This window comes from Pygocentrus nattereri, chromosome 25 (assembly GCF_015220715.1).
Source record: "Pygocentrus nattereri isolate fPygNat1 chromosome 25, fPygNat1.pri, whole genome shotgun sequence".
Lineage (NCBI taxonomy): Eukaryota > Metazoa > Chordata > Actinopteri > Characiformes > Serrasalmidae > Pygocentrus > Pygocentrus nattereri.
Genome location: NC_051235.1, coordinates 17,600,305 through 17,622,460, shown reverse-complemented (window position 1 = coordinate 17,622,460; position 22,156 = coordinate 17,600,305). Strand labels below are relative to the sequence as shown.

Here is a 22,156-nt window from a genome sequence, read left to right as displayed (position 1 = left end):
ATTGGAGCAGAGACTGTGGCCTTCTCCTCCTACATCAGTGAAAGACCTCACAAATGCGCTTCTGGAAGAATGGTCAAATTCCCACACTCCTCAACCTTGTGGAAAGCCTTTCCAGAAGAGTTGAAGCTGTTATAGCTGCAAAGGGTGGGTCAACATCTTATTAAACCCTATGGATTAAGAATGGGATCTTACTCAATTTAGATAGATAGATAGATAGATAGATAGATAGATAGATAGATAGAGACTAAGTCATGTAAAGGAAAACTGAAACATCACCCCATATTTTATTTAACTTCAGGTTTACATGTATAAGATATAAAGTGACAGAAGTCAAATAAAACACATCACCAAATTCCACTGTACACAGACAGCAGAAACACCAAAGCAAGCATAAGGGCAAAGTGAATGGGAAGGGTTTGGCCACAGAGGAGTGTGACCAGTTTAAACAAAAATATCATTCATACCTAAACCCCATGGGTACAGTAACTATATGGAATACTTGCCTTTTGCTGCTGTTCTAAATCGTTGAGAATACATTAATACTTAAACCATAAAATAAACATAAATACGTTCTTTTAATAGTGAGCTACTATAAAACGTTTAAAAGGAGCATTAATCAGCTTGCACATTTGACCTTACTACCTGCTATGAGGATTTTGTATCAACATTTAACACTTAATCTTCATTATTAATCTCATTCAGTTTAAATAGAGGATTCTACATTTTTCTACTCTAGTGAAGACACTTGAGAGAAAGACATTCATAATACAAAGTTTACAAGCAAAGGAGTTTGTTTCACAAAGAGCAGTCTTGGATATCCAGTCTTGAAGGAGAATAAGACAAAAAGCGACCAACGACAGCAACATCGAAGAAAAAAAGTAGAGGGAAGAATTCAAATACTTAATTGTACACATATAAAAGTCCATTTGATGTAGTTTAAAGAAAGCAGTACAGATGGAATGCAACTAACTGCTCACCTGTGGCATCAAAAATCTACTCAACAACATGTACACCCAGCCACAGTTGGACAAAATCACTAAACACGACAAAAGGCTCTGATGAATACAAACTTACATTTATAGATCTTTTTCTCTTTGTGCATCTTACTTATTTGATTATCAAATATGCATAAGAATCTACCTTGTAGACAGTGAGATATATCCAACACTTTGAAAAGTGTTAGTAAATACATAAAAATAGGAAGTGGGAAAATATTAAATGGTTTTTTTTGTTTGTTTGTTTTTTTTTTAAGCCTTCAAGCTTGAGTTTGGTAATATATTTGACCCAAGCACCACCAGAGTCTATTCCCTTCCATGTGCATTGAACAGTTCACGTAGAGTCATGTAAATTAACGTTTAAAAAAAAAAATAACCACCACATAAATTCCACATTCAACAAATTCTTACACTCACAACCTTCACACTACAGTTGCCACAATATCTCACAAATCATCCACACGACACAAAGTTTAAGAACATCCAAATCTCACCAAGCTCCTGAACTACCCCTGAACAGAAACAAGATCGCAAAAGTGAGAGAAAATCCTGCAGGCAATGGGGAACTTTACTGAACTTTAGTGACCTGTCCTCTAATCCCAAGAGGAACAGAACTAGAGTGAAAAGGTTCCATTTGGCAGCAGTGCCCTGCGCGCAAATGCCACAGATGGCTGACGACAGTAGGACGAATCTATTTCTATGCTAACAACTACAGAGTGCAGGCGAAGGACAGGAGTGTAAGACGGCCACTAAAAGAAAATCTGGCAATATCCCAGGAGTTTTACGCAACAGCTTAAAAAAAAAAAAAAAAAAAAAAAAAAAAAAAACTAACCTAAGCAAACACCACGCTTAACCAAGGAAAACAGCTTCACCTCACAATCATCTTTGACGTTTCAGTACAAAAATACAGCAAAACATGGGAAAAATTGTACAGCAGCAGCAGTCATTTGATTGATAAAACCAGAGTCCTTTTAGCTCCTGAAAAAAGTATATGCATCATCAGATTTCCTCCCATAAATGGCACAGTTGAACAGATATATAGCATATATTCTACTGAATTTCCTAACATCCCACATAAGTAAATCCTATTTTTAACACTTGGGTTAACTGTAGACTAAAAAGGAATAATGCAAGTCATCCTCCGGCCTTTAAAACTTTCCTCAGCTGGTATAAATGCTATTCACGAAAAAGCTTTTGACATTTCATTTAAGATTTTGTGCAAGGTGCTTTTGTTTTCCTTATGACCGATCCACTTCCTCCTCCCTGTGGAACAGAATAGGCTGATTAGTGTTTGTGGATGTAACATTTGTTCAGTCTGAGTGTGCATGCCTGCGTGTTGCGTTTAGTAGAGGGCACTGTCATTGTAGGAGCTGGGGAAGGTGGGGCAGGGTTTGTGTATGGGCAGTGCTCCGCTGTAGTCCGCAGTGGGCAGGCTGAGGGTGCTGGCACTCTTGTGCTTGTTCTTCACCCCCCAGCTGAGGAAGGACATCTTCTTGGTCACTTTGCGCCCCTTCGGATTCTTGTCATCATCGTCGAAAGCCAGACAGATCATGGAGTAAGTCTTGGGCAGGCCACCGGAATACGTGGCACTTTTTGCTGGCTGTGTTGGGAGACAGAAGACAATGCACATTAACCCTTAGAAGATGCGAAAACAAAAGCATGATGTTATTCAGTAGAAATTATTTCCCACTTATAGCTCTTGAATAAAAGCGGATAAACTGCGTTCAAATCACAGATTCTAAACTATCGATCGACACCGTACGTGTTTAAAAGTAGAAGAGAAGATATGGTACTTTGATTTGAATTTGATAAAGTAATTGCTGTGCAGTCGTGGTTTCTGGAAAGAAAACACATTTTACATTTTTGCCATGTCTGTCATTTCACTCTAAAATAAAAGTCCAAATGAAGCCTTAAACTTGTCAATACAGAATATTAAATAATATTTACATTTACATTTGCGGCATTTGGCTGACGCTCTTATCCAGAGCGACTTACAATTTGATCATTTTACACAGGGAGGCCAAGGCAGTGTTAGGAGTCTTGCCCAAGGACTCTTATTGGTATAGTGTAGGGTGTTTGCCCAGGTGGGGATTGAACCCCAGTCTACAATGTAGAAGGCAGAGGTGTTAACCACTACACCATCCAACCACTAAATATCCCATATTTAATTATGTAACTATCAATGTAATTACTTATGCAATTGTATTTAAATTTAGACCCAAAAGATACATTGGTAGGCTGAAAATGACGAGCCATGGCTTTACTGATATCAGCAAAAAATATCACTAGCAACTTCATATCGCAGATAATTAGCAAATTATCTTGGGCAGCGCTCCAAGTTGCGATTTTCAGCCACCTGTAATCGATACTGCCATCATTCACAACATGTTCATATTAGCCAGGTGCTAGTGTAAATAGTAGGCCAGAATTACAGTAATATTTCTACATTTTTAAGGCTTAAAGAAATTATATACGCTCCAGTCTTTGGCTGATGGATTATTACCAATAAACACATGCAAACAAACAAAACCCAACAACTCCAACTCTGTGTGCTAGATCATCTTCAAGAGATATCAAGAGAAAGAGACAAACAGCATTAGGTTTTCTTTCAGCACACTCTGTGGAAGACTGAAAACTGAACTCTCAAGAAATAATAAGGTAATAGAAGAGTTACCATTGGCTGGCTGCTGCTGTCCATCATGCTGACCACTTTAATGTCGATGCCTTCCTCATCCACATCTTTCAGCAGCTTCATGACATCGCTCACCCCCATCCATTTGCAATCTGTATCACCCACGGCAACCAGGTAATCGCCCTCTTTCAATCCATCCTCCTGGGAATGGGGTGATAACAGCAAAGAGAGGGAGAAAGGGACAGAGAAAAAGAAAAGGTCACACAGAGGTACAGTAAATCAAGCTGTGTGAAAGAGACACTTTTTATCACATGGCAAATATTTACAAAGTGCTTATCACAGAAACAGCAGGCACACATCCTAACACAACAAAATGTAGCTTGCTGTTACACCACACTATTACTCACTGGAAGGACTGACCGATGTGCTCCAACAAAAGAGGGTACAAACACGCATGGCTATTTCTGACCAAATACGCAGCTGCTTTAGACAGCTAGACAGCTTTTTAAGAACTGAAGCCAGAAACAGGTGTGCGTGTGTGAGAAAGTAGTCAGACAGAGGAGAAAAAGATCATTTTGCTTCTTTCTCTGTGGGAACCAAAGAGAAAGCTAATCCAGTACCCTACTTTTTTTGTACCACAGAGGCAGACAGAGAGGGGTGAGAGAGCTTGGAGCACTGAAGGAGTGGTAAGGTATAATTATAGACGGTCTGCAGTGAAAGGCCCATCTGGGAGATGTTATGTAATCTCACTAATCGGTCTGTCCTCTCTCATTAAGCCTGCTCACCATTACAAAACTATTAATGAGGAGAGAAAGACAGAGTGTGATAGAGACAGACTGCAATGTGGGGAGAATTTAAGGTCATTCATTAGAAAAGTAACAATAAATAAATAAATACAACGAAGTTCATGTTGGTTAGCCTGATGGAAAAATACACAGCTGATCAGATTTTTATTCATACACATATGTTAGCTCTTTGTGTGTACTCACGGCTGCATAACAAAGGGGGTCCAGCGACTGGATCTGGACAGGAGCGTCCCCCTTCAGAGTGAATCCCAGGTCTCTATCCTCAAGCTTCAGTCTGACTGTGCGCGGTGCTGTCCACCTCTGCTTTGCCGAGAACACAGACAGCGGGCCCTGTACCACGAAAACACCACAACCATCACTATGACATCACACCATCACAACATATGGACAATATGGGCATTATTGTTATGGTAGGCCATTAATGTTATAAGGCTAAGCTATATTACGTTTTTTTTTAACAACTTCAATGGAATCACAGCATAAACCTTTTTTTTTTGTAGTTTTTTTTTTTCTGTCCGAAGAAAGCCGCAACATGGATATCACTGTAGAGGCAATTCATCTATAAATCCTGCCACTAAACTAATATATCGCAAACTGACTATTCATGATCATAGGAACAATAAGAAAAATAAAACAATTGCTTAAAAAAAAAAATCCCCTATGAACTTCATGTTACTGCACAGTTTTGACAGACAGCACTGGTTCTTGTTTACAAGCTCTCTACAGTGGCTTAATTGCACTTTTACAAATACTGATGTTACTGATTATCTACTGATGTGATTTGTCATAACAGTGACATCATATCGGCCACCCCAAGCCTGTTCTGCACATTTTATTGTTCTCCCTATTCCAACACACCCACTTGTTTCAAGAAAGACTTGTTAATGAGTTGATAAGTTAGTTACAGCAGGACCAGGACTGGGAAACATTATAGTATGGCAACATGTTCCAAGGGCAGCCTGGGAAAAGGCCACTGCATTCAACAGAGGTCAGCTGGTAAAGTACTTTGTTTTTACAGCCTCTGAAGCCTACCAGGCTGCAATAAAACGTATCTTTTAACTGGCCTGGGTGGGGGGTGAAAAAAAAACAACAAAAAAATTAAACAAAGGTCCTATTAAAATAAAAAGTATACCGTTTCACATAAAGAAAACTACAACCTTCAGATGTGGTTTATACCTCAAAACAAATAAATACCATACAGTTAAAGATAACGGCTGGGGGATTTATGTCATGGGAGTTCACAGAAGATTTGATATCGCTAGCCAGCTTCCTTCACTGGCATGTTTCTGCCACAGACTGGCTTCCGCTAATTATGATTAACACTGAAGGGGGTTAAAATGAATTTTTGATAGACAGTAGCTGAAGCAGCCATTAGAGGATCAAATGCATAGACTCTTCCATAAAAGTCCTAAGCATATCAAAACAGCACAAACACATTTAAAGTAGTTTAAATTCAAGGGAATCATCACTTTTTCACTTTTCTCTGTGATTGTTCTCAGATGTCTGGAGGTACTGTATTTTGCAAAAGTCAGAGATCACCATTCATTTCTATAATTTCCAGTCAAAACAGACTTTGGGTACATGTTATTTCATTTTTTAGTATCAGGAACAAGGCATAGAAGAAAATATACATTTAACAGAAAAACAGTATTTTGCTGCCTTTATTAAATCTTCCATTCTTTTCAGGACACTTGCTTTCACCTCTTTGAAGAAATCTGCTGCTGAGATATTTTTCACACTTCTGGGCTCTGAGGTGGTCAGCCAGTTGTGCTAAAATGAGCAGCAACCTCATTATTTGATTTGTAAAATTCTCAGCAGTTACATCTTAACAGCTAATCATCCTTTCAGACCCACAGTGTTGTTTTCTCATAGTGGAAGGAGGGACAGAAACACCTGTGGATTTTTTCAAATTCTGAATCAAGCGAAGAGCTTGATTTTCTCTTAACGACGAAAGCTATAAGTACTGTTTTTCTGATAGGGACAGTTTCGGTGGTTGTGACAAGTCTCGTTTTCTCTGTATCTATTAGTAATTTTTTGAACTACAGGTTTGAAACCCCGTTTGTGAGAATTTCCCTATTCTGGGACAAATAAAGGATTATCTTCTTTTTTAAAACTTTCATTCCTTTGACTTTTCTCTTCCTTTTCAAGGGGATTATCTTATATCTGATTCTCACCAGAAATACAGTGGTTTGAAAAAGTATTTGCCCCTGCCCAATTTCACCTATTTTTGTATAGTTGTCACACTTGAATTTTTTAAATCATCAAGCCACTTTAAAAATTGGACAAAGATACCCCAAGTAAACATAAAATGCTGCTTTTAACAGTGTATATTTGTTTTGAATGAAAAGTGCTATTCTGTTTGAAAGTCGCAAAACAAATAAATGAAGGTTTTGGACTGCCCAAGTCAAAGTCCTGACTTGAAACCCATTGAGATGCTGTGGCAAGACCTTAAAACTGCACTTCATGCTCGAAAACCCTCTACTGTAGCTGAATTAAAGCAATTCTGTGAAGAAAAGTGGGCTAGAATTCCTCCACAGCGATGTAAAAGACACTTTGCAAGTCATCACAAATGTTTGATTGCAGTTGTTACGGCCAAGGGTGGCACAACCAGTTATTAGGCTGTGAAAATGACTTTTTTTTGTGGTTAATCATGTCTTATCTTATGCTAAAATTAGGAGGATGATTGTAAACATTTAAATGTGACAAATTAGCAAAAATAAAAGAAATTAGGTGGCAAATACTTTTTCACAGCACTTTCTCTCATTAAAAAACTAAATGAATGGCTGTTTTGACAGGAAATCAAATGGAAATAATTTTTTAAAGGGTCTCTGACTTTTGTATAGTAGTGTAGCTGAGAACAGTGATCAAGGCAAACACCAGACCCTTCACCTGGCTTAATCTACACCACAAATCCAATTTAGATTCAATACAATCAATTTCTTAAGAAAATTTAAACTACAAAGTGTAGAATCACAAGTGAATTGAATCTAGATTGGTTTGGTCTCGTTGTGGAACAGTAAAAACTTACAATAAACAGCAATAGGCCAACCAGTTTGTCTGCTTATTGCAGTGCCTGGGTGTGTCTGTTAGCCATCCACAAACACAAATACACACCTCAGTCAGAATATTGCGACACAGCAATAACTCAGGAGCCTTATTGTAAACTCAAGGTTAAATTTGTGCACTCCTACTGCTGTGTTAAAATGTGCACTTCTAATGGAGACACAGTATTTCGCCATCGTTATTCATGTTAGTACAGCCAAAGTGCCTTCAGAGTTTTTCATTCTGTACAAACTCACACAAAAAGGCTTAATGAAACCTTTAAACTTTCCAAAGTCAAACAAAATCTCCACTGTATTGTATGAGTTTGTATGAACAGAGTGACAAAGGCTTTGTACGGGTCTGTTCAACACAGCACACAAGCTTGTGCAGTAAATGTGATCTTTAAACAACTTCCAGTTATAAATCAGAAAAGAGCATTGCGATGCTGCGAACAGAACCCATAAATGATGTGGGGGAAAATGTTAGGGTGAAAAATTAGTAGCCCACATACCAGCCGGTGGAATATGTCTTTGACTTTCACCTTAATGGAGGCAGGAACTTCCATTTCAGCTTTCTGCTCAGTTTTAGCTGGGAGAATAAGAACAAGGAGTGTTAGCAAAATTGATGTTACCATTTCTGCTTCTGACTCAAAATGTACAGGATGTGCTCTTTTTGCATGAGAATCAATAAATATTGATGTTTTTTACAATACACATTTTAAAAGAGGCCAACTGAGGACCTAGCAGTAACTGTCATCCTCATCATCACTTCTGTAACAAAAATATATTATGTTATGTTATGTTAAAGAACAAGGAAGGCTTTATATTTAACATGAGAACGGTTAGAATTTATTGTGTCATCCTGACTGCAATATGAGCTGATTACCTACATACTTTCTGTAATTATAAAGAGAGATAAAGGGAAAAGTTACAGTCAGCAACAAAGCTTTAGGTTTTTATGGTTTATGGAAAACTCAAACAGCGCAGCACTCATGAGCAAAAGTCTTGTAGAACAGTTTTTGGATTCTAGCGATTGTTTCATTCTGGCCTTTTGACTCACAGATGATGTCTGGTGCGTCCATGTAGTCAGTGAACTCGTCTTCATTGTCATACTGTTCGAACTTGCTGAGAGACCGCTTGTGGCTGGCCTGCAGGATGTTGTTGAGCATGTCCAGCTTTCGGAGGTGACGGCAGAGCCCTTGGATGCGCAGCGCTTCTTCCTGGCCAATTATTGCACGCTTCAGGTGAGCCTTACCTGTAAAAGGTGGGACAAAGTCAGGCAAATGAAAAGTCCAAGGTTATAATATTTTAAAAATATATCATGCAGCACTAAATACACAGGTGGTATATTTAGCTTATTAATTCGACAAAGCACTGAGTTTCTATGCTAGTATGTAGTTGTTGAGTTAAAGGGTCTGTATTTTCTTTAAAGCAATGTTTAATAATCTAACTAATCAGCCATCTTAAAATTTGAAATGTACTTCTCCTTTCGCCTTTTAAAAAGAAATGTTAGTTTAGATGAAAGTTGATGTCCCATACAGAGCACCAGTAGTAGAGTTGAAGTGTCTCACCTATGTGGCGCCTCTCGTCTTTCTGTCGCAGGATGTCAAGAGGTGAGCGTCCATCTGGCATTGCGTCATACAGCTGAGATAGAGCTTTCTCCTGCTTATCCTCATCATCACTGGGGTTTACTGCAGGCATACACACAACATTAATGCAATGAAAAAAATATATAGAATTTCTTGCTTCCAAAAAATTTATTGATGTATTTTGATGTAAAATGTATTTTGTTTTCTCCTCACTGCAGTTTACCACACAGATGTGTCAAAACTCCACTGGCAGCATTTCATAAAGCACTGATTAGATGGTATTATGACGACAGATATAAAACAACACTCTCATTTGTATTTTTTCTATTCAAATTCTATATTATTCTACTTCTTTCAACTGCCTGTGAATTTTACATGGCGCTTTGTATCATTAATATGATACAGCTGATGCTCCACTGATGCTCCTAAAGCTCCAAACAAGGCTGAGGGTTGAATCTTTTCTTTACACCTCCTGAAAAAGGGAGAGCATGATGTTGTAAATAGCCTCTCAACACAGAACCAGAGCTGGAAGCCTGTTTCATGTTGAAGTCACGTCAGTAAAGGCATCCACAGGGATCTGCGCTTTATCAGCAGCTCTAGAAGGCTGCTGTTCCTGGCGCTGGGAGGGAACTGATAAAGTTTCTACCCTCTGTGGGAGCAGTGTAAAGCCTCGGCCAAAAACAGCCCCTACTGTGTTTGAACAACAATAACAGTATTGCATAACCCCATTCATTCTCTTTCTCTCTCTCTCTCACCTCCTCTCTGTCTCCTTCTCTTCCTTTTACTTTCTGGCACCTGCTTTCCTTCTCGCTCAGCAGAAGGCTTTAATAATAGTTTTGTACACCAGCTTGGCCTCATTAGAATCTTTATGAATGTAAGGCAACTCTGTTAAACTCCTCTTACCCCAAATCATCATTCCCTTGAGGGTGCTGAGAGAGCTGAACTTGAAGGCTCTGTCTCTTTAAAGGTTGCACTGGACTTTCAGTCAAGCAAGTCTTGCTTTTGAAGTTGATGTAAGAGCTGCAATCGGTTAATCAACTTACTCTGGTGATCCAATAGAGCAGTGGAGATGAAGTAATGAGCAAGGGAGCGATAGTGCTGGGTCTTCACTTGCGCCATCGTGGACCAGAAAAAGGGTACGTTGTCCTTAATGGGCATCTGGATCATTGACTGATGGACCTGGTCATACACTTCTCCCACCTATGACAGGCATGAATGACAAACAATGACATTGCTTGTACACACAGAAAAGCTCAAACAAATTGTTACTAAGTTCTGAGAAAAAACAAGGTTATTACAAGAGTGTCAACAGGGATCAAACAGGCCTATCAGAAATGGCCATTGTCCAAAATGTTAAACTGCTCCAGATAAACATTGTTTGTGTACAGGGCTGTCACTATTGATTATACAAATAACTGAGTAATCTATAGATTACTTTGAAAAATAAGTGAGTAAAAAAAGTCCAAAGGACAAAAATGGACAATGGCCAATAGGCTCTGATACTGTAAGAGCTCAGTAGAGGAATTTAATTATGCATCATCAATAATATAAGTGCCAGTTCACTGAGAAAGTAAATTTCATCTATTGTCTTTAAATCAAGTTTTCGTGATAACCCTAGTTTTTTGCAACAGCTACAGAGTTACAGAGTTTCTGTAAGGAGTTGTTGTTAGAGTATTACCTTAGCAGCTTCCTGTGCCATTCTGATCAAGTTGAAGAACTCATTACGGATCCCTGGCAGAGCAAGCTTTTCAAACAGGCACTCCTGAACCTGTGCTAGCATCATCTTTATCAGCATACTCAACATGGCTGGGCTCATGTCATAGCTAGGAGTGTGTGTGAAAGTCTCCTTCAGGTGATGTAGAACTCCTGAGACAAAAACAAAAAAAATATAATAAATATACATTTCATGATTACTATATTTTTTATTAAATCTGTGCTCAGTCTTATTATCAATCACATGTATGAAAGAGTTTTCTTACACACATACACATGCACGCACACATGATCTACGCCACTTATTCCATTGGGTCATATGGGGTTGCTGGAGCCTATCGCAGCACTCATTGGGCAAAAGCCAACAAAGTTGCCAGTCCATCACAGGACACACACCCAGACATATATATTTCACACCTAGGTGCAATTTAGCATCTCCAATTCACCTGACAGCATTGGACTGTGGGAGGGAACTATTGCAACCCACACAGACATAAGGAGAACATGCGAACTCCACAGAGAAAGGACCCTGGCTCTTTAAACCCGGGCTCTTCTTGCTGTAAGGTGACAGAGGTTCATGCTAATGTAATACAACAATTGCTATTTAGTATATGATATTATGTGCTCTCTCGTAGACATGAACATTTCATCTCTAGAACTAAGCTTTTCAAAGGCCCCTGCTAAAACAGAAAGTTCTGCATCTGTTGTTTGGGCCTGGAAAGCATCTTGAGATTTTCATAATGTGGCATTCAGAGTGAAAGAGATAAGATAGACTTGTTATGCTTGAGAGGCAGACAGTATGTCTGTCATTTGCTTGTCACAACTCCCTTTGAGAAGTGCCAATGTGACAAGCTGGAAACCAGCCGTATATGGGCCTTCCTTCCACAAAGCACAAAGAAGTGCTGTGTGTGTGGGTGTGAACGATGAAAAGAGGATAGTACGTTTGTTTTGATAGCAATGGGACTTGAAATGTTCCAGCCTTTGGGGGAAAAAACCCACCTTCACACTCTCCCCTCTATACAGTTTTCCTCTCACTGTGAGAATACACACTACAGGGTGTAAATGTGACCTCACAACAATCTGATTAGGATTCATTAGTGAAGGAAAAAAAAACCTCCAACAGCACTGCTGTGTCTGATCCACCAATACCCGCGCAACACACTAACATTCCACCACATCAAAGGGGACAGAAATTTATGCAGAGAAACAGATGAACTGTTTTTAATTGTAGAACTACAAAGTGCACCTACATGGTAAGTGGACCTGTTAAAATGTAGATAATGGTAGATGCTGGTCAGTGTACTTATTTATTTATTTATTTATTTATTTATTTTGGAAGCTTTTATTATTTTAAAAAGTCTGTTTGGGGACTGCTAATTGTTTTTCTTCCATTTCAGTACAGTTATCGAGCTAATTACTCCCATTGCTTTATTAGTCTCAATAATAAAAGACTAACCAGATGATCTCTGGAAGGCAGTAATGGCTTCCTCAAGGCCGGTGCGCGTCTGTCTGTCGCTGCGAGTGCCGATCTGGGTGTAGAGGGCGCCAATGTTGAAGAGGACGCTGGCTTTCTCCAGAGACATGTTCTGTTGGCACACCGGCACGCCAGTGAAAGAGTCATACCTGCATGATTAAGAGCAGAAAATGTCAGGGTTTTATGTATAAGCTATTTTTTTCCTTTCTTGTTCATAAATGTATACAGAAATCACATTTCTGTGAAAGGAAACTCATCAGACCTGCACAGGTCTTAAGTGAGGTATATTTACTGTTGCTGTTTATATACATGCGCCTGCATAATAATACTAAAGGAATTAGCACTATAAAAGTGTTCAGTTACTCTGAACCCTTTACAAAACAGTTAGGAGAACTATGGTAAAATGTTAATGTTACATAATGGTTAGATGTTAAAGTTTACATAATAACATGAAAGTTCTGAGCACTCAGTGAGCTGGAAAACATTACTTAGTAGGGATGTAAATTTTGGACCTCATGACAATTGAACTCCCTACACTTTAGAAACAGATTCAACGTCTCAAATTTCACCATGACTTGATGCATTATGATAATTTCCATATGATTTAGATTCATTATATATACACTTTTTTTTAAAGGAGTCTGAGAATGAGTGCTTACTTTCACAAGAGTCACTATAATGCATTTGAACATTCTAAAAATAATGGATCCGAGTTGCCTTCGGATTGCTGCATTTTAATGCAAGAATTGATGCATTTTGATGCACTTCTTACTACTTAGAGTAACTTTAAGGGAGCTGGAACACACCATGTGAAGAAAATGCCCATTTGGCGGTTGGGGGAGTAGAAGCGGCTCTCCAAAAGGGACAGCTGGCTGAAGTAGTTTGAGAGTAGCTCAACCCCTGCATCATTGCGGCTTGGAGTGCGGCATGCCTGCTCGAAGACGTACATAAGAAGTGATCAAATTAAAAAAGGCTTTAATCCGTGTTCATGTAGTGTCCTCTACAAATAATGGCAACCATGGTAATCATGAATTAAATTAACTGTAAAAAAATATTCTTAACTACTTATCCTTTTGAATTTCAGTCAAATATCAGCAAAAATCTACCCTTTATTTACAATATATTGATTAAAAAAAACTGCCATGAAAAAAGTTTTTTTCTTAAATCTGTGTGCCATAATTGCTGGCACCCTAGAAATTTTGTGAAATCGAACTGAGGTGTATTACCATTCATATTTTGTGTTTTAAGTTTCACTTGAGCAATTAGAAACATTGAAATGGTCAGCCATGACTTCCTGTTTCACTAGAGAATATATATATATATATATATATATATATATATATATATATATATATATATATATATATACACACACACACACACGAGATGAAACAGAGCCCAACTGCCCAAAGTTATCCATCGTATGAGAAAGACCAGAGAATCCTTTATCTTTGCAAAGGTTGCTGTATTAAATGAAGGGGTGCCAACAATTGTGGCACATATATATTTGAGAAAATTATTTAATTTCTAAAAATAACATTTAGATTTCTTCAATGTACTTCAAATGAAGGTTAGATTTTTGTTAACATTTTGAAGGAAAGAATGTTTTTTTACAGCCTGTTCTGCTCATGTTTACTAGGGGTGCCAGTACTTATGGAGGGCACTCTAATGTCAGGCACTATACAAATACAATACAATCAGTGTTTCCCATTTAATATTTTTGTTGTTGTCGTTGCAGGATGGGGAGGGCTACATGTTTCTCTTGAGGCTGCTGGTACAATAAGTTTACTTTCCAAAAAATAGCAAAATAGTGTGTGCTGTTGTGATTATGGGAATAAACTGCACAATATAACAATGTTGTTTTAATAGTGAGCATGCAGCTACCAGATAAAAAAATAGAAACAAACATTGTTCAAAATTATTGCTCAAAATAGAAGTTGAAACAGTGCAGTAGTGGTGGGGTTACCACTTATGGTTTAAAATTGGCTTCAGACTCATTTTAAAGAATACTGGATTAAGCAGAGGAGCACTGCACAACCATGGATAAAAAAAAAAAAGTTCATGTGATTATTGGGCCAGTGACTGAGATTATAGGGTGGCCCGCCCACCCACTCATTTCTATGGTAGAAGAAACACTGATGATATGCACAGAGGCCAAATGTTAGTCACTTTAAGAGTTGAAGTGTGTTTTTTACCTTTCTGAGGTCCATCAGATCATCAATCTCATCCTGATAGCTTGCACCATCCTCACTGTAATGTTCAAGAATAAAATCCTGCCAAAAATACACAACAGCATTCGGTTTAAACATTCACAAATTCACATGAATACACCCCACCCCCTACCCATCTCTCCAGACGTGGTCCTGCTGATTTGAGCTTTCAGAATTCTACTCTATTCTAGAAGCACCTGCAGCTACCATTTCAACAATGACATCGGCCATGTCAGAGCACCTATGAGCGCACAACACTGTCACTACTGACTGTAGAAATGATAGGTTAGAAAGTAGGCCAAACTCATCTAACCGTGTTCCTTTCCACCTCAAGGCCTTAGTAAACATGAAAACACCCAGCTCCCCATCTTAAAGAATTCAAATATCACTGTACGCTTTCAGCACAGCAAGGTTTTATTAGTTCTACATTCCAAGAGTTGACCTACTTTGTGATATGTACACAGAGTGCTTGAGTGATTGAAGATATAATCATAAAGAAAAACATAAAAACAAAGTAAATGGCACAGTTCTTATGAAAAGATCAAACCTTGAAAGGACCAGTGAAGTCCACATCTTTGGTCTCCTTCAAACCCAGAGGAATGAGGGGGATGCTGACCGAACCACTGTTAAAGGAAAACAAAACAAGAGCTTAAAAGTAGAGAACTGACAAGCTGTCACAATATTTTCCCTTAACAATACCCACACCACATAAGCATGTACAATGCATCTTTTTGGTTGTGTATCACAAATGTAATACTTGTCACTTTAAGCACTCATATAGTTTTAAAATATAACAAAGCCTCTCATTAGACACCTGTTATATTGTAAGTCTTCATTTCTGGCACAAAAATAAGCAAAATAGTGGAAGGGATCCTGTGTACATACTTTAGGTTTTGCCTTGACAAACCACCATAATAGAATTGAGGAAATGTGCAAAACAACTGTGTGCTTAAATCATCACTGCCGCACATTCCAACAGCATTACGCCCTTTAGATATTAGGTTGACTGAGCACTGTGGCCGGCCTGCCTGCCTGATGCAATACAACAAGAGAAATTTTGTCATCCGACAACCTTTCAGACTGACGTGCTCACCATGAAATATTCTTTAAAATCTTTTAACTACATTAAAATTGCTTTGATGTGGCTTGCCAGAGTTGCATCTAAGTATCATTAGAACCAGTCAATGCTATCACATGACGACCATGCATCTATAGCTCTACGGTGGATGGACAGCTCCTTCTAAAAGACCTTTTATTTGTTGTCTAGGTCAAGAAAACTCACTTTCAGCTTGTCGAGAGCAGGCACACTAATATTTCTTATCTGACGGCTCAAAAAGTGAATTACAGTACTGTATGCAAGATCAAACAGCTGTTCTAAAGTCATTAATTGACTGTGAAGGCCATGTAAATGAATTGTGTGCACATATGTATATGACTGACAAACCTGAGATGAGAACAAGAAAGCAGGCAGAGGTTTTGGCCCCTTTTACATTTATACATTTAACTGGCACTCTAATTCACAAGGTCACTCAGACCCTAACAGAGGAAGGAACTGCATGTTATTACACAAGACCAATTCCAGACGATCAGGCGGCCAGTCTGAACAGCCCGCTTCACTGGCTTTAGTGCAATACAGTGACTGGCTTTAATTATTGACACCAAGTCACCTTTCCACAGAGTGCTTTACTTGAAAATATGATGTACTGAGCATGCTCAGAGCAAGATATGAATAATGAAAGGACAGGGCATCAATTAGCCTTTCATAAAGATTTATCTGTCTGCTGTAGCAAACAATGCAATCCAACATGTTTACACCACTGTTGAACTAAAAAAAAGAACTGAAACAACTGAGAACGGAGAGCAAGAAGGGAAGAAAAAAGAGAGAGAGAAGGAAAAGACAGAGAGAGAGAGAGAGAGAGAGAGAGAGAGAGAGAGAGAGAGAGAGAGAGAGAGAGAGAGAGAGAGAGAGAGAGAGAAAGAAAAGAAAGAGAGAGAGAGAGAGAAAGAAAAGAAAAAGAGGGAGAGAGAGGGGGGGGGGCTGCCAACAGCCAAAAATATACACTCATCTATGACACACAAAGATTTGAAATACTGTAGGTAAAAATGTTTCTGTTGCGTTTAGTCCTGTACTCGAAGTTATACCAAAATAAACACACGCACAAACACAAAGGGCACAGTTCTGTGCTTCAGCATCTTGAGAGTGAAAGAGATTAGGAGGCAGATCCTCTTTAAGAAGGCTTTTGCTGAATTAATGGGCATCTGTAGATACCGGAGGAAAAAAAAACAAAACAAAAAGAAGAGATGCCTCCCTCTCACACACATTCACATTAAAGTATGCCAGAGACTCTCAAGGGCACGTGAACGTGCACACATACACACTCAAACACAAGCAGACACACACGCAGGGCAAAGAGTGTGTGCCTCCGCCCATTACCATCTGACCAGTAATCATTCTTTTTGTTTTGGTTGTCATGGGAGATGAGGTATTTCGATGAGGAGGAGACCACTTGAATATAGACGGACTGTTTTCTCTCCACTTATATACCCTCTTCCTCCACTCCATCCCTTCTCTCTCTGTCCTTTAAAGCTTTAAGCTTTTGGGCTGTGTTATTTTTTTTAAGCTGTACAGATGCTCTTGTGATAACAGAATAGGTCTTATAAACAGCATGCAAGAGGCAATTTATTTAAGAGTGGGAAAAGTCATTATGTGATAAAAAGTGATATATGTTCATATATATATATATATATATATATATATATATATATATATATATATATATATATATATATATATATATATATATATATATATATATAGATAGATAGATAGATAGATAAATAAATAGATAGAACACTGATCAATAAAAAGGGGGCAGCTGATTTATCCTATTAGTCCATTATCCATTTGTTTTAACCCTCTGATTTATCCATTCACAACCAGAAATACTGTGATGTCTTACATATATTCATGTGCGCGCATGCTTATACCTTCTCGTTACTCTTTTAAACCTAGATTTACCACAAGCTGGGTACCATTTTTCTCCCACATTACGCTAATGAGTTAATAAACTTCACCATTTCTCCAACAGGTAAAGAATGAGATCAATCTGGACGGGTTATACTTATACTAAGCCTGGAACTCACCACTATGTAAATCCATCTCCTAACTGACTTGTATGAGCTGTGCAAGCACCTTGCAACTGCATAAAAATTGCACAGACAGTTAGCGTGTGCATCTTGAGGAAACAATAGTATTTCCGCAGTTCTATCATTCACCATGAAGATATAAATTCTTCCTTTATCCTTCTCTTCCCACGCACATGGAGGTGCTTCTGTCCACCTGCCAATCAAACAGGCTCACAAAGATATAACCGCCAGATCCTTAACCGGTTCAACAAGTCAGGAGTGGAAGAGGATCTAGGGTTGTTTGAGTGTGTGTGCCTTCTCATTAAGTAAGCATTTCCATGCTTACTAAGTTTACAGCAGGGCATTACTCATAAGAAGAAAAAGGGAGGATAGCAGGAAGTACAGAATGTTTTGAGAATGCAAAACTGCTGTTTAGTCATGATACTGAAAAACTCATTAGTGGTTTGTGTGTGTGAGTACTTACTGTACATTCTGGTAAACTTCCACTGAGCTGTTCAGACCCTCCAGTTGTTCCATAAGACGCTGCAGGTTAGCGTTCACATAACTCAACTCCAATAGAACCATGTCTCGCACTTTATTATTGGATGTGGCCCTAAAAAAAGAGGGAGAAAGAGAAGGAGACTGGTTTACTAATAATCCTGTGAACATTTCTTTTTTAGTATTCTACTCGCATCCATGTGTATTTTCCTTTCTTTCCCTTAAGTTTACATGCCTAGTGTTTTTTATTTGAACTGTACTGAGAAAGTAAGAGAGAAGAGAGAATATGGTTTCTCACTCAGTGACCAACTGCTTGCACTCACTGAACAACTGACCATAGTCTATTCTAGAGTCAGGTTGCAGTGATTTCTGGGCATTTTCTTCTCATGAAGTTGACACTGGTGTTTGCTCGATCCCTTTTAGTGTTCTACTCTTATTTATGTGTATTACCTTATGTTTACATGCTTATTGTTATTTGTTTGAACTAAGCTGAGACGGTGGAGGTTGGGGGGCAGATAAAGCAAGAAAGAGACAGAAAGACAAAGAGAGAGAAAGTGAGACATAGACAGAGATAAAGAAAGTGAGAGACGGAGAGAGAGACAGACAGAGACTAACACTAATCTTAAGCAGTAAAGTAATAAGTATGACTAAAAAAACAGTAGTTGTTATTGATCTTATGGATGCTTCAATATGGAAACTCTTTCAGAATACAACAAATGAATTCAACTTCATTTGATCAATTGATCGAGAGAAAGAGACAGCACTTTATTTTTTAAAACGTCCTTCAACAAGTTTTGTTTAAAAGCTTTTCACTTTAATTCTTACTTTCAGCACAAAATGAGAAAAAAAAAAAAAAAAGTAATGACCTGCAGCAGTCCATTTTTATCCTCTGATCATTTGTCAGGACGGAAAGAGACATGTGTGTGCACCACCTGTTTCACAAATTCTTCAGATAAGGAGCAGCTCAACTATCACACACCTGTCACACGCAAAACTGTCACGCACACACAAGTACCCCAGTCTTCACTCAGACCCTGGCAGAAAGTGATGCTACAAACAACTGGTATCAGACATTTCTTTACTTTCCATGCCCAACTCATTCAATTAAAAAAAAGGAAGAAGGAAAAAAAAAAAAAAAAAAAAAAAAAAAAAAAAAAGGCCAGCGACTCCGTCCCACAACGCCATTTGAAGCACATCCCACCCTGCCATTTCCAAGAATGCGCTTATAATTCGGCTGCTGACATGCTCGAACGTAATGGGCTGTAATTTACTTCCTGACCCTTCTGATAAACCGACTTCTTTGATTTCACATGCTGATTAGCTGGAGACTCATGATATGTTTAGCAAAATTGTTTGAAATGTTCTGACGATGACCGACCCCATTCGCTTATTGTTGTGGTTCGTTTCTCGCTCAGTGACCAACAGCTTATACTCACTAAATAAGTGACCATAGTCTAATTCAGAGTCAGCTTGCCGGTTTCTGGGCAAATTCTTCTGATGAAATTGACAATGGTGTTCACTCGATCCCTCTCCCCTCCGAGGCAGAGCCGAGCTAATAAAGAAATTAAACTTCAGATGGCACTGAGGGAAATGAGGCCATGAAGACAAGCACTTCTTAAAGCTGTACTGAAATAAGTGATAGACCTCCGAGATCGTGTGCCGTTTTGTGGTGACATGACCAGATGAGGAACTCCTGTTCCAAGTCATTCCTCTCTATGGAAAAAAATGAAAATGGCATTTTCAAACAACGACCCCATTAACACAACGCTCCAAAGCTGATTTCTATGTGTACTGTTCCACCAAAAGATCACCGAGTTCTCTGAATTACAAGGTCAATTTGTGTATATATCTGCAACCAGATGGATTCTATATTACTAAAACTTTAATTATATTTTTTTTATATATGGTGATTACAAACATTTAGACAGCAGTGTATATGTAGAATTATTTCCTTTCGACTAAACAACATTATAATTCAAATGATAGTGAACTTCAGGGGAAAAAAAGGACATAGAACAAACTGCACTGGTTTTGGAACTTGATGGTTAACCTCAGAACATGATGGAGATGATCTTTGAAAACAGAATTCATGTTTCCCACAAAAAAACACAACAAAACAAACAAAAAAAAAAAAAAAAAAAAAAAAAAAAAAAAAAAAAAAAAAAACCACACACATCTTGTACGGATGCAAATGGTCTATGATTCTGCTGACACTGAACAGCAGAGCACTGAAAATGGCTGACCAAGCAGGTGTGCTACATATCAAATATTATGAACAAATCGGAAATATCGTCACCAGCCATTAGAGAACCAGCTGCCTAGAAAAAGCTGGTGAGTCTGTCTTTTATCTCAGCGGATGTCCCACTGCTTCAATGCAAGCAAGACAATAAGGGTATTCATCAGCTCTCCTCCATCAACCCCCACCTCCAGCTTTAGCTTATGGTGGCCTGCTTGTTTTAGATAAGCAGTTTTTCATAGAGAACCTGTTCACATCATGCTGACAAATACTGATGTGAATGTGGCTTAGGGTTTAAAAAAAAAAGTTAATTGAATTTCCACTACTTCAGCTCCTGCCCATGCTGATGCCTCAGAATCCTTTTCTCTCTGCTTTCGCTGTCATGATTGTGCCTGCAGTAAAAATTAAGGGGTGATGTGGTTTTGAGACACTACTGATAAATTTTTCTTTGAAAACTATTAATCTTTACAGTGATTTATTTTAAGTACTTAAGATGAGCACCTTAAAGCCATCAAGCTCAAACCACTTAAACAGTCTCAATATTACAACTACCTACAACTATGTATAATAATAATAATAATAATAATAATAATAATAATAATAATAATAATAATAATAATAATAATAAACAACAACACTTCTTCCAGTGGAGACAGAAGCAAACAGTGAGTGTGTGAGTTGAAGCTTAATCTTTGTCACATTATAAAGAACACACAAAAGTAATAATGTCCAGGGTTATGAGTTCATACATATTTAGTACACTGTGACAAAGAGTGGGTGATATGACTAAAATATAACATTACAAAACTTAGACATTTTCACAAAACATGATACATGATACCTTATTTTTACAAAAAGTCACCAATGAACATACACCAGAAAACACGTTGCCACATTCTAAAAAAACGCTATGAAAGCCGTCTAATTATTTGTTCTGAAGTGTTTTGTACAAATAAGTTATTTAAGAAGGAACTAGAGATGGAACAATACAACTTTTTACTCTTAAGATGAAAAAGTAGCCGACGACGACCACACAGACAACCACACCGACAATTTTTCCAGTAATTTTGAGATTGTTCCTAACACAAAGTGGATGCTGGAGCAAACAGCGACAGCGCATTTTAATATAGGCTTTTAATGCAGGCATGATATCTGCCTTCAACCAGTGCAGTTCACCAGCCACATTTCAAGAACAATCATCAATGTACAATAAATGTGGTATTAGTGTAGGATACTACATCACCCAACATTACTAAAAGATCAGATATGTTCGCATGTGGGAATATGAGTGTCTTTCTATGGTTTGCATGAAATAAATCACCGGATGAGACAACGGGTTGCTCTTGCTGACAGGCAAAGTGTATGGTGGCTGAACTGTAGCCAAGCCAACTGAAGTAAAAGTGCTGTTACTTCAGCGATAATGACTCCAGTAAAGCAGGCTAGCAAAAACCAACTGGAGCAGAAGTTTTTATAATTCATGCTGCTGTTCAGTGATACACATGATATTCTCAGAAAAGCATAGTGTGTTAAAACTTACAACTTTCATGACAACAGTCTTCCATGGTAAATGACCACATTATTCCTGTGCTCTTATGAGCACACACAAAGGAGGATAGGAAAAATGTGGACATGCCTGTGACATCTGACTACAGACCACACATACACTAAAAGAAAGAAAGAGAGAGCATGCACTTCTGGTTGACTATTGTTACCACCAGTTCAAATTTCACAGTGTCTTTTATTGCATGGACTTGTGTTGATAAGGATATCCATGTGAACACAGCAAATGGAAAGCTCCAAAAGAATCGATAGAAGCCAATCATTGAGGTGAGTATA

At 38.3% G+C, this 22,156-nt stretch overlaps 1 protein-coding gene across 2 annotated transcripts in view; it reads right to left on the bottom strand.

The window, feature by feature from the left end:
- Nucleotides 1-254: 254 nt before the first annotated feature.
- Nucleotides 255-22,156, bottom strand: part of rhpn2 (rhophilin, Rho GTPase binding protein 2) — a 35,497-nt gene continuing 13,595 nt past the window's right edge. The window contains exons 3-15 of one of the 2 annotated variants that reach the window (XM_017706201.2): nt 18,071-18,199; nt 15,008-15,083; nt 14,446-14,523; nt 13,057-13,181; nt 12,233-12,399; nt 10,742-10,929; nt 10,107-10,263; nt 9,046-9,165; nt 8,535-8,729; nt 8,017-8,063; nt 4,617-4,763; nt 3,670-3,828; nt 255-2,595 (exon numbers count right to left, since the gene is read on the bottom strand). In XM_017706201.2, coding sequence (XP_017561690.1) covers nt 2,338-2,595; nt 3,670-3,828; nt 4,617-4,763; nt 8,017-8,063; nt 8,535-8,729; nt 9,046-9,165; nt 10,107-10,263; nt 10,742-10,929; nt 12,233-12,399; nt 13,057-13,181; nt 14,446-14,523; nt 15,008-15,083; nt 18,071-18,199 — 1,846 coding nt within the window. In that variant the 3' untranslated portion in view covers nt 255-2,337. Of the gene's footprint in view, nt 2,596-3,669; nt 3,829-4,616; nt 4,764-7,986; nt 8,064-8,534; nt 8,730-9,045; nt 9,166-10,106; nt 10,264-10,741; nt 10,930-12,232; nt 12,400-13,056; nt 13,182-14,445; nt 14,524-15,007; nt 15,084-18,070; nt 18,200-22,156 lie in introns of both variants that reach the window. The other variant, XM_017706200.2, reaches the window with a different exon arrangement.